Source organism: Hippichthys cyanospilos, chromosome 20 (assembly GCF_059441005.1).
Source record: "Hippichthys cyanospilos isolate Australia breed blue-spotted pipefish chromosome 20, RoL_Hcya_1.0, whole genome shotgun sequence".
Taxonomy (NCBI): Eukaryota; Metazoa; Chordata; class Actinopteri; order Syngnathiformes; family Syngnathidae; genus Hippichthys; species Hippichthys cyanospilos.
The window spans coordinates 9,482,914-9,495,114 of NC_142388.1; the positions used below are offsets into that span (position 1 = coordinate 9,482,914).

The window sequence follows — 12,201 nt, forward strand, 5'->3', positions numbered from 1 at the left end:
CATTAAATATCCAGCATATATGAAGAAAGTGCAACCTCTAAGAGTCAACAAAACAAAAACATAAATTACAAATGTTTCATGAAGCTTCATTTGTTCATTCCAACTAAAATGACAAGTAACTTGTAATACTTATTCATTTTCTCTGACCGTGACAAATTTTTTCTCTTATGTATTCTAGTAATATTACAAATATATTCCGGTAAATTTTCTGGCTTGCTATAATAGCATAAAACATCAAAACAGATAGTGTTAATTTATTTATTTTTACACTTCTTTACATACGTAAAACAAGCATAACAAAATGCACCATGGATGAACCGTCTTTTTTTTTTTGGCGCTTTGCCATTGTCTCTCAACAAAGGCAAGTGAGAACCAGAGGTCAAAGGTCAACACTGCCAAGCCATTGAGTGAGCCACATTGCAGTTAAAAGGCCTCGATGAGTGCCGTGCTAGGTACTCCTACGCCACCAAAATTTCTTATTCATTTTATTAGTTTATTTATTAGTAATTCATGACTATGCCAGTATCTTATTTATTAGAGACAGCTTTTGCCACCTTGTTTGGGCAATTGACTCATTTACTTCCAGCCATGTTAAAATGAATCTTTGATTTAAAGTTAAAAATCTCACATTAGAGCAATAATTTCTTTCGAGTTCAAATTCATTGGCTCTTAATTTGAAAACAAAAATGTACTTTTCCTGTCAGGGTATTTAAAAGCATGAAGACTAGATTTTAGTGAAAACGCTCACAACAAACACAATTTTGCCTCATCTTCCAATTCATTTGCTCTTAATTTGAAATGAAAACTGGGGTGTTGCTGTCGGATCATGAATTAATCCCCAGGGGTGGTGGTACTCCCATTTGAAAACATTTGATTTCGGCAATAAAAGTTGTGCTTTGCCACCATTCTGCAGCCATGATATTTTTTTTTCCAGGTGTGGATCAAATTTTTGCGCACCGTATCCCCAAATTTCATGAAGCGGCGCGATCGGCTCGGCGGGCGTACCTAGCCGAGGGGCGGGCCTGCCGGCCATTATCTGTAAACGGGCGGCACGTCCACCTTGATGCGCAGGGCGCTGACGGGGTCCTGGCAAAAGACGGAGATGTACTCCAGCACTTTGGAGTTGAGCCTCTTCTCGCTCTCCTTGGCGCGGTGGCGCTCCTTGTCCCAGCGCTCGCGTTCGCCGTTCATCTGCGAGAACAGGTTGAGCTGGATGGCGCGCAGCGTAGCCGCCAGCACGTAGGCGCCGCCCTGCAGGCCGTGGCACAGCGCCGCGCCCACGCTCAGCGCCGCCGCCAGCAGGTTGGGCATGGTCTCGCACAGCACGCAGGCGCCCTCCAGCAGGTGCAGCGTGCAGGCTCCGGGCGGCGTCGGGAGGGCGCGCTGGTTGCCGGCCAGCAGGTGGCGCCCGCAGTGGCCCAAGTGGCCGGCGGCCCGCCGCAGGGGCAGCAGGGCCAGGTACAGGTGGCACGCCGCCTTGGTCAGGGCGTGGAAGAGCAGACGCAGCTCCAGCACAGCGTTGCCTGCACAGATTAGGCGCAGCGAGGCTCAGATTGGACGCTAATCTCGTGTCGGATAGCATTAAAGTCACATGGGGAAACATCGCCTGAGCACGCGAAGCGCCGCGAATTTCGGACCGCATCAAAACTAATGGCAAATTGTCTTGAGAGCGAGGGGCATCTTCAATAAACTCATTCAATCCCAAAGACGTGTTTTTACGTGTGCCCCTCCCAAGCCAAAATCCTCATGTTCAATCTCAGGTACTGATTTGCATTTATTTTTTTCTCAAATTTTTATCAAGTGTTTGTCTAAGAAAGGTCTAAAAATGGCTTTATTAAATCCTGAAGCAATAAATGACTTTAATCCCTTAAATCACAGGATTCAAACGCAAGAAACTTTCTTTGTGGCCTGCGAAATGCTGATTTGACTTTAGGTTTCTGGCTAAAATACCAAATTTGCATGTTATCTTTAACTTAAAAAAATGGGGGCATGGGGGGGCAAGCATTTTTGGTTCCCAATCTCTCTTTTGAACAGATTTTACCAGCCTCTGATTTAAAAACGAGGTAATTATGTGATGAACACACTTAAAAATTATTTGACTTTCTGGCCCTCTGACAGAAACCATAAATACAATGTGGCCTACCATAAAAATGAGTTTGAAATCCCTGCCTTAAGTAATCATTTATTTCAACATTCAAGAAGAACTTAATGCAAACTAACATTTCCTTTAAAAAACATTTTTAAGATTTATATGGATGTACATCATCGTTAGTAACGCAATTTTCCAAGTAGACAATCCAGAAATAAAACAAATGATCAAGCTCCTGGAGTGGCAAAATAAAACACGCTTAGAAAAACATATGCAGGCAAAGGGATTTCAACAGTTTTTGCATGTGTCTGCAAATCTAATGTATGCCTTTTTCAAGCAGTGACAGGAACAGGACATTTTTCTTTTCAAATTAAGAGCAAACTCATTGGAACACAAAAACAATTATTGCTAAATTTTCCTGTAGTGACTCTTTGAACCCCTCGGGTGTCAATTTCGACACAATTTATGCTTTTGATCTTGATACATACAACAAATATCTCTCTCTCTATATATATGTATGTCTATAGTTTTTTTTACTTTTGTGTAAACAAGATGGATTGGCTAAGAATAAAAATGCTTTTGAATAGGTTAAAAAAATGTTGTCTTTCAAGTTGTGTTATTTGATCCGGTCTATCGTCTAGTAGTTTATTTTATCCTTTGCCTTTATTTTGTCACGTGCATGTAAAATGTATTAAATGTCATGGCCTTCTCAAGTTCTAACTTCATAAATTTATTTATTCGTAATAATGAGCGTTTTTAGCAACATTTGAAGCCATAGTCGCAACATTTTATAAAGTACACCAAAGCATGCAGACGAGATGCAAGACAAACACCGGATTCTAAATGCAGGTAAAATAACTTTCAGGTAAAATTTTTCAACCTTAAAATGTCCCAGATAAATAATTCCAGACACTATGTCTTACCGTCTATAAAGCAGAAAATCCACAGGAGGACAATACAAGCTGCTAAAGAGGTGAACCAATCCATGAGTGCCGCTTTTCCTCCCCCGGAGGCGAAAAGCCAAATAAAATAGTCAAAGGTAAGCGTAACCCCCCCGCCCCCCCAAAAAAGTTGACTTGCGATGACGCTGATGTGGTTCTGACGTCTTTGACGCACTCACATGATGGTGCGTAATCTGCAGCGTGTGGACTGACAGACGGACGGAGACACCTGCAAGACGCCCTTGGTGTCAAAGTGGCTCATTAATCGAGCGAGACGAGCTTCTTAAAGACTGGGTCCTCTAATAGCACTTGGTAACTTTGCTGCATCTTTTTATTCGCCTCAAAGTTTAGGAGGAACTGAGCATTGTCAGTGATGTCATAATTACGCGTCCCTGTAGGTTATCGAAGATGTCATACATTAGCTAATTACAAATTAATTTTTAAAGGTAAATCGTTGTGATCGAGCTTGTTTCTGGTTGGAAAATTTTAGGCGAAACGAGAATCTAGATTATTTCTTGTAGCAAATACTTTGAAACTAACAAATACTAATATTTACATGCCAAAATACAGCCAACGTGACAATACGTTTAGAAAGTGTCGGCGATGTCATAACTACGCGTCAGAGTACGTATCGAAGATCTCTTTCATTCGCTAATTACTAAATTTGTATTGAATGATAAATCGTTGTAATCAAACTTGTTTCTAATTAGCAAATTTACGGAAAACGAGAACCTATCTTATTTATTGCATCACATACTTTAAAACTAACAAATAAAATAATTTGCACGCCCAAACATAGCAAACGTGACCAATGAAATGTCTCCAAAAAATTGTCGCCGTTGATTGACGTTTGAGCTAGATTGATGTTTGAGCTAGACTAATCAAACAACCACTAAAATGACACTTGAACTCATTCAAAATACCACATGCATTATATTTAACATTTAGGGAAAAAATGTTCAAGCTTTGGCGTTTGGTTAAAAGACTACGAACCTCCGTTGCAGAGTGTGACGTCACGCAGTTGTCTTGGAAACGGGCCGCGTTCGCACTTTAATACTCGCTTGAGGAATAAATGAAAAACGTAAAGAAGTAACGTTCTTAGGCGGATAGGTTTGACCAAAACAGCAAGCGTTCAAAGTACATTCTAAATCGTGAGCGTTACTTTTTGGTGCTGCTCAACTTGTAAACACCTAATGAGTGGCGCAATGCATCATGGGGGATCATTGTTTGGAAGTGGCGGGAGCTACGTTGTCGGTGGCAGCGGCGACATGACTAGCTTAGCAGGCTAGTAGCTGATTATTTTTTTCAATTTTCATTTATTATTTCATTCGATTGTATATTATATTTTTTAAGTTGGTGTTGAGTAAAGTTCCCATATTAAATAGGAACATTTTGAGATTTTACAACATGAATCTTTGAAAAAAATGAGGTAAGACGCCATCAAATAGTAGACCAACTCTTGTGTTTTCGTTCAGCCATGCAGCCAAGAAAAAGCAAGAAAAGCAATGGCGGTGTCATCACCTACCACATTCCGTTCAATGTCAGACTCTTGGCAGCCGAGGTGGGTACAGTGCCAACTGGTAAATACACTCACACTATTACGTCATTTAAAAACAAAACCCTTCCCATATTGACACTTTATTTTTGGTCATTTGAGAGAGGGGGGCAAATAATGTATATGGTAAAAACCTGGCAGAAAATGTTGCTTACAGGCATCAGAGTCCAAGTCCCTGCGACCGGATGTGGGACCAAGTGCGCCGGTGAAGACGAGGTCCAGCCGGTGCGTCAAAGAGAAAAAAGCGGGCGACGCCAAAACTGCGCCGGGATACCGGATGTGGCGAGGCAGCCTCTCTTACACCCCCACCAGGCAACTGCAGGTACTACAAGATGTCGCGCTCCCTCGCTGAGAAGAATTACTGGTTTTATGTTTCTTTCAGGTGAAAATGGAGACTGAAATTCAAGGACTAAAAGAATTAATTCAACCGTTGCTGGCCAGAGATAAGGTCAGGCAGGAACTTTTTGCTTTGAGGGCCGCATTAATTATTTTCTGAACCTATTAAACACAAAAAACAATTAAGCAAGTAGTTACACATTGTAATACACATATTGCATTTAAATGTACAAGATTTATACATTTATAGTAATCGATTACTTTTCATATTTTAGTACATGTAGTAGTTAAACTGCTAGTACTTTTTCTATCTTACTTTAGTACTTAAATCAATCGTAATCAATTACTCTTCATACTTCACTACATGTAGTAGTTAAACTGCTAGCACTTTTACTACCTTACTTAAGTACTTCAATCGTTAAACTAATCAATTAATTTTTACATCAGTTACTTTTTGTGCTTTAGTACCTAAAGGTAGGCACTACCTGAATTGATTAGGATAATACTGAAATAATCAAATACTTTAGCATTCTTTGTCGTTGAAAATACTACTGTCCTTAGTACCCAAAATAATTGTTTACTTTGGTGGTTAAGTAATGTCTCTGCGTTTTTTATATTTAACTCAATGCCAAAGACATATTTATACGTCTTTACAGAGTTCAATCAATCAGGTACATATTCACAGTATTTTTTTTTATGCCAAATTTTGGAGTCTAAAACTTTTTTACTTTCGATTGACTTGACTATCAAGTAAACTGAGTTACAAGCTTGCTGAGGGAATAAATGAAGCTCTCAAGTGTAACCCGCTCAGGAGCTGGAGGCGTTCCTGAGCGGCCACGACGAAGCCAAGCTGACCAAGAGGGAGGTGACGCGCAAGTATTTGCACGAGGACGTGTGGGCGTGGCTCCAAAACAAGCTGGACCGCCACATGGCCGGCTGCAACCCGGCCGAGGTCAAGCTACGACAGAATTTGTACCAGCAATTCATCGATCACGGAAACGCCAGGGTACGTCCTCGGCGGTCCCGGGACCACGAATGATTGGACTCAGCCCGTGTCTGGTGGATTTCAGGGCTACGTCTTTCTGGACATGTGTGACCTCAAGGAATACAATCCGTATGTCCTCCGTGGGAAAAAGCCGCACGTGTGCAAGGTGAGTGCTGCTGCATTTAAACCCGGGGAACAGGCCTTGCCAAGTGTAATTGCACCTCCGTGGCACCAGGTGGTGCACATTCTTACTCAGTCTGGGGACTTCTAAACTTTAACTCAATTAAGTTTCAAACTTTTTTTTTTTTACGAGTCACCTATTTTTTCCTTCCTTTTTGTAGTGTCCAGATATGTTTTTTTTTTAATGTTTGGCGAAAGCAAGTTAAAAAAATGGCTGGTCCTAAATGGGTAATTAATTACTAAGTAATCCAATACTTTTGGCAATTAAGTACTAAAGTAATTGATGACTTTAGGTTAATAAGTACTGAAGCGATTGGTTTACTTTATGTAATTAAGTACTAAAGTAATCGATTATACTAGGCAATAAAGTAATTGATTACTTCAAATCACTAAACTAACTGATTACATTCATATTTGATTCTTGTAGCATTAGCCTTCTTAGACCCTCTTTTGGACAAACACTTGAACTTTTTTCAAAAAAAAAAAAACAAAAACAAAAAAACAACTAAATATCTGGGATTGTTTGGCTTAACTCATAAAACATAAAAGGATGTTAACATTTTTTGGGGGGGGGGGATTTTTTCTTAAAATGCGTGCCCGCAGCTGAGGTTGGCCGAACTGAAGGAGTACCAATTGACGGACAAGTCCAAGATGAAGAAGACCCGATGTGAAGCAGGTCGCTAATTTTGCTTATTCAGCACTCACATCTAATATAAAATACACAACTACACCATTCTGCATTTCCTATTAGGGTGTCGTTATAAGTGGATCGATCTGAACCAGGACCAAGATGGCGAGCGTGCGACACCCGCGTTCCACCCGCTCAGAGTCCCGTCGGCAGACGACGAAGACCCGGATCTCACCAGGACTTGGTACTACTGTTACACATTGACGCTGATATAACGCATGATAATATTTGGTCAATTAAGGGGGGGAAGTCAACATAATTTCTATTTTTATAATATGTTGTATACTTTCTGCTATTCTAGTAAAAATCAATCTTTGACATCTATTTTCATCAATGACTGTTACTGAGTTAGTCGCCTAAAAATTAAAAGAAAAAAAAATACAATACTCAAAACCTGAATTCAGATGTGAGCTGTGATTGGTCATTACCTGAGCACTGTGATGTTGATGGAAAGTAACAAACTGGCCGCCCCAAGGTGGATAAAATTAGATGGATATTGCTGCCTAACTCAATCAATCCCAAAGACACATTTTAACGTAATATTCTAGAGCCTGGGATATACATTCAGATACTTCATATATATTTTACTTATATATAAAGAGTTATTTTGAAACTTTCGTTTACCCTGAGAAATTGAAAATAATTTAAAGTAGTATCAGTGATTAAATGTCAGGACTGTAAAAACCTATTAATTCGTCTTTAGCAAGCAATGAGTTAATACATGTTCCACAAACACATTAAGAATCAGAAGGTTGTATTTTAAGTAGTATGCACAATAAAAACACAATAAAAAATCAGAATGCTGCATTTCAACAAGTAAGCCTGCAGAGAACGCAGAATTGATAAAAAAAAAAAAAAAAGTGTTGACTTCCCCTTTAAGAAAAAACAAAAAAAACCTAAACAAAAAAACCTGAACATCCGTTGCATAATGCCTTGCGCAGCCTGAAGGTGCCGTTCCACATCCGCGAGGACTCCACACTGGACGGGACGTGCCACGGCCACGGTTGCTCCTTCTCCACAATCAAGTCGACTCCGTGGGCCCCAACGCCGCCTGCCCGGAGCGTACGCGCACTCATCAACGCGCGCCGCCGCTAACAACCGAGACCGCCCACTTCCGTACAATTTATTTATTAAACATGTTATGCTTTGTGTGCAACCTACCTGACATGTTCATACGAATAAAATCCTGCTCATCTTCTCTCCAAAAGCTAAGTTGTTACTGTTAAATATATACTTCTGGATATATGAATTAAATCTTTTTCTAAAGTGGTGAATGAATGTGTTGTGGCCTACAGGTACAAAACAAAAGTCCACAGGATGTGTGTAGAATGTTTAAAAAAATAGTTTTCCAGTGTGCTGCATGTGAAGGCGCTTGCCGCATGATAATGAATATTGCAAGTGTCATTTGTGTGGTGGCTCATAGAGCTGCAGGTCCAGCTTGACCCAAACTTCTCCGGTGGGGACTTCGTGGAGCAGCAGGCGACGGCTGGCGGCACCTTTGCTCTCCATTTCCTTCTTAATGGTCGCCACGGGAACCTCCGTGCGGCCCAGGAAGTCTAAAGGAAGATCGAGTGGAAGGACGGATGAAGGAAAAAAAAAAAAAAAAAAAAAAAAACAGTGAAAATGGCGTTACTATATCTTGTCCACTAGAGGGAGCCAATTGTCAAACCAATAGTAACTCCATAGTCCTGCTGTAGAGACCAATATAGTGGAGTAGCTACGCATAAGGTTAAAAAAAAATGATAAAAAATCCCACAAAACATTTTGAATAGTGCACAGCTGTTGGTCATTAGAAAAGTATATTCCATCATTTTTTGCACAACAGACAAAGTAGAATCATTCTTTGCACACAAAAAGGATTCCACTGACCGTCCGGTGAGAACTGGTCCTTCTCAAAGACGGTTATGCACAGGACGTCCTGGTAGAGGTCTTTGACGAAGAACTGGCAGTTGAAGTTCCACTTGGGGTTGAGGGTGTTGCTTATGGCCCGCGACGTGTAGCACTGCGCTCCCATGGTCAGCTCGCAGTACGGGTTGCTCTTGCCTGCGCCAAACCAAGAAGACATCACTGCTTGCCGGGGACGACGTATTTGACCGCTTACCGTTGGGCTTGCAAGCTTTGAGCTCCTGGGCCTCGGAAACGGTCACCAGTAGTCTGCCGATGCCGCCGGTCTTCAGCGAGCGGGCTGCAAAAAGACAACACGTGAAGAGACACCAAAATGAAGGCGGGGACGTCAAATGAATGCCCTCGCTCACCTTGATAGGCCTTCTCCCGTTTTTTCTTCTCCGTCTCGATGAAAAGTTCAGACGCCACTTTGATTTTCTGGACCCACGCCGCCCTGTCAAAACACAGTTCGATCCAATACAGACTTTAAGACACCCCAGGAGGGGGGTTGTGGGATTTTAACGGGTGTTCAGCACGCATCAACTAGTCCACTTGAAGGAAGTTTAAAGCTGCTTTTAATGCAACTTCAAACAAATGTATTGATCGAGACATATTCCAAATTGACCCATTTTTTCAGGATTGACCCCGATTATTAGCAGCCAAGGAGTCCGATGACCATTTCACTTCCAGATTCGGCAAAATAAATAAATAACTGACCGTTCACTCAAGGTGTCGGCCCTGATCGAGTAGACGCGGTCGATGTGCGAGACCAGGAAGAGCGGCTCGTCGCTGGACGGGTCCGGCGGCATTTTCACCAAAACCTCGTTGAGGAACAGCGGCTGTCCCCCAAAAAAAGAGCGAAGCGAGTCAGGCGTCCCGCAAGGCGCCGGCCGCGGCTCGGTCGTACCGTTTTGTACATCTTTAGCTGGATGCCGCTCTTGGGCCCGAACAGTTTGTCGGGGCCCGAGGACGACAAGGATTTGGCGCCCTGGGTGAGGAGCAGGAAGTCGTTGAAGAGGAAGGCCCACAATTCCCGGCTGCTCTTGCTCTTATGCAGTCGCCCGCTGTGGAGCAGCTTGCGTGGGCCCAGGCAGTTGGTCAGCGAGTTAAACACCAGGTGCTGCCAACACCCAAGATTTTTTTCAACATTTTTTGCTAGAATGTATGAAATTTTGCCAAGAGGGATATTTTTGGAAAGATTTTAAGATGAACAAATAAATGTTAAAATGATGAGTGGGTGAAAATGTGAAGAAATTGAAGGAGAAAAATGACAAAACAAAACAAAAAACATTTAATGGGGAAAATGATGAGATTTTGTAGGCCAAACAGCTTTAATCCCAAATAGGGAAGTGTAAACTTGAATGACCCAACGAATTTTTCATAGAGATTTTCAAATGTGAAAATGTTGAATTTTGGGTCACCTCGATGGCGCCGTCGCACTGCACGTGACCCTGGATCCACTCGAGTCGATCCGAGTTCTCCTTCTCCCTGACGCCCTCGTTGACCTGCGAGCAGAGCTCCTCGGCCCGCTCCAGGGCCTCCCTGAGGGGCGGGTGGTCGGCGTGGTGCTCCGGCGTGTGCTCCAGAATCTAAGGTCACGTGAAGGACGAGATAAAGAGGAGCGGGAGGAGGAAGTGTCGTCCCCATGTACGTACGTTCTTGATGAGCAGAGGGTAGCGCGTGATTCTCTGCATGGGCTTGAGGAGGAAGCTGGACAGAGGCATTCCTTTACACCGGTAGTTGGTTGCGATCTTCTGCTCCGCCGGAAGGAGAAAAAAAAAGTTGATTTTAAAATTCTAATTTGAAAGCCTAAGAAACTTTATTTCACAAAAGCGAAAAATCTTGCTTCAAAATGAATTCAAAACAGAGGGGGGAAAAAAGGCTGTTACGTAATGTTCCAATTTATTTGCTCTTAAATTGAAACCAAAAAAAAGAACATTAAAATCTGCTGCAGAGTGATACGGTAGCGTACTTTGAGGAAGTCCTTGAAGTCAGGCTGCTGGTGCGTTTTGCTCTGCAGCAGGGCGGCGGCGTTGAGCTGGCAGGAGCAGAAGCGAACGTACGGCTGCATGTGGGTCAGCTCCGACGCCAGCAGCTCGCCGATCAGCTGCACCGGCATGTTGTCGCCGCCCGTCTTCTTACGCACTCGCAGCGCCCTGCCGGCGCACGGCATGCGTCACGTGGCGCTCAGGAGGGCGAGGACCTGACGGCGGACTCACTTGAGAAGCTTGCTGTTGCACATGATGAGCTCTCGCCAGTTGACGAAGATGACGGACATCTCCGCTTCCGTCAGTCGACCCGATTCAGACATGGGCTTGTAGAACACCTGACAAACACACAAAATGCTTAAGTTCAATGGAATCGGCTTTGTTTCTTGAAAACAATGTTTACTAATAAAAAAAGATCCACTCATTTATCCAGATTCGACACTCAAAAGTTATTATTTTGTCTATAATTGAGGAAGTGATGACAAAATAATTTTCCGCGGTCAATTTATACTTGACAAAATACATTTCGGTACTTGCTGTCAGCTGCACATGACATCACATGTGCTGGAGGCTCAAGTAATGGCCAATCACAGCTCAGATTTTCAGTTGACAACAAGTGGCAAAATGCCTTATTATTATGTGACTATATTCCATACTGTATATGTTCACTTTTAATTGCTGAAAATTGCTAAATAAGTTTTTTTCACCTCCAAATAGGTGTTGCAAGGGCTCTTTTTTATGTACAATAATTAGTGTGTTCATATATAAACTGTATGCAGTATATATGAGTGTTTTATGGCCGCGAATGAGCTGCGTATATGTGTGCGCGAGCAGACCTCCAGCACCAGCTCAAGGTCGTCCACATAAGTCTCCTCGGTGTGGATGAGCTCGTGGATGTAGCCCTGCCTCTTCCTTTCTTGGGGGCTCATGGTGTCCAGGGTCATCAGGTCTGCGCACCCTTTGACGCACACAATACACACGCATAATACACACGGCGTGTCCAAAGCTTCCTTTATTATAAGTGAGTGAGGCACGCGGATGAGCAGGCGAGTGAAGATGAGCACCTTTCATCATTGCATAGGCCGGAATGGACAAGGAAGACAAGTTGCTTTTGCCGGGCGAATAAAATAAATATGCAGGATGTATAATGCGCTTCTTTAATCAGCCCGTACCGCTAGAAGCTGATGGTGGCGTCAGGAAGGCTTCACATTGTTCCATTTTAGGACAGCTGTTAGCTTAAATTTTGTGTTTCTGCTGGGTAGTGTAATTGCACATCTACATCACTAGATGGTGCTATGGCGCTCTCATTGTCAAGGCATGTGCGGCGGTTAGAAACTTTCAACTGCTGTCAACATTTTTGCTGTATCACAAATTCAGCAAAATTTTTTTATGCCTTTACCGTTAATGTTCCAGACCAATTTACATGTATTATTTGTTCATTTATTATTTTTTTTCAGCATCAAACGGTTTAGTGGGTCAAAAATGTTTCTCGTTTGAGTAAGGATTGTTTTTCCTTTTTAGTTTTTAATTATTTATTTAATTATGTCACTCCGAT

The 12,201-nt window shown here is 42.4% G+C and overlaps 3 protein-coding genes across 10 annotated transcripts in view; 1 reads left to right on the forward strand and 2 right to left on the reverse strand.

The window, feature by feature from the left end:
* Positions 1-75: 75 nt before the first annotated feature.
* On the reverse strand, positions 76-3,139 carry LOC148407294 (uncharacterized). Its single transcript, XM_088404097.1, has 2 exons — positions 3,013-3,139; positions 76-1,523 (listed from the first exon to the last, which is right to left on the reverse strand). The coding sequence occupies exons 1-2, from the start codon at positions 3,074-3,076 to the stop codon at positions 1,033-1,035; spliced, it is 555 nt and encodes a 184-aa protein (XP_088260223.1). The 5' UTR covers positions 3,077-3,139; the 3' UTR covers positions 76-1,032.
* fam228a (family with sequence similarity 228 member A) lies at positions 2,712-7,997 on the forward strand. Of its 3 annotated transcripts, XM_088404096.1 has the most exons (11): positions 2,712-2,938; positions 3,027-3,128; positions 3,231-3,342; positions 4,506-4,591; positions 4,743-4,907; positions 4,968-5,033; positions 5,733-5,927; positions 5,992-6,072; positions 6,690-6,762; positions 6,838-6,958; positions 7,716-7,997. In XM_088404096.1, exons 4-11 carry the CDS (start codon positions 4,508-4,510, stop codon positions 7,867-7,869), a joined length of 939 nt encoding a protein of 312 aa, XP_088260222.1. In that variant the 5' UTR covers positions 2,712-2,938; positions 3,027-3,128; positions 3,231-3,342; positions 4,506-4,507; the 3' UTR covers positions 7,870-7,997. The 3 variants fall into 3 exon arrangements, with proteins under 3 accessions (XP_088260222.1, XP_088260221.1, XP_088260220.1); XM_088404095.1 differs by lacking the exons at positions 2,712-2,938; positions 3,027-3,128 and having other exon boundaries at positions 3,184-3,342; XM_088404094.1 differs by lacking the exons at positions 2,712-2,938; positions 3,027-3,128; positions 3,231-3,342 and adding an exon at positions 4,095-4,314.
* The window catches only part of itsn2a (intersectin 2a), a 23,658-nt gene continuing 19,343 nt past the window's right edge, over positions 7,887-12,201 (reverse strand). For all 6 annotated transcript variants that reach the window (XM_088404089.1, XM_088404088.1, XM_088404087.1 and 3 more), the window contains 11 exons: positions 11,483-11,604; positions 10,878-10,984; positions 10,631-10,814; positions 10,314-10,412; positions 10,080-10,247; positions 9,566-9,778; positions 9,376-9,497; positions 9,030-9,112; positions 8,876-8,959; positions 8,644-8,817; positions 7,887-8,330 (listed from right to left, as the gene is read on the reverse strand). In XM_088404089.1, coding sequence (XP_088260215.1) covers positions 8,176-8,330; positions 8,644-8,817; positions 8,876-8,959; positions 9,030-9,112; positions 9,376-9,497; positions 9,566-9,778; positions 10,080-10,247; positions 10,314-10,412; positions 10,631-10,814; positions 10,878-10,984; positions 11,483-11,604 — 1,511 coding nt within the window. In that variant the 3' untranslated portion in view covers positions 7,887-8,175. The remainder of the gene's footprint in view (positions 8,331-8,643; positions 8,818-8,875; positions 8,960-9,029; positions 9,113-9,375; positions 9,498-9,565; positions 9,779-10,079; positions 10,248-10,313; positions 10,413-10,630; positions 10,815-10,877; positions 10,985-11,482; positions 11,605-12,201) is intronic.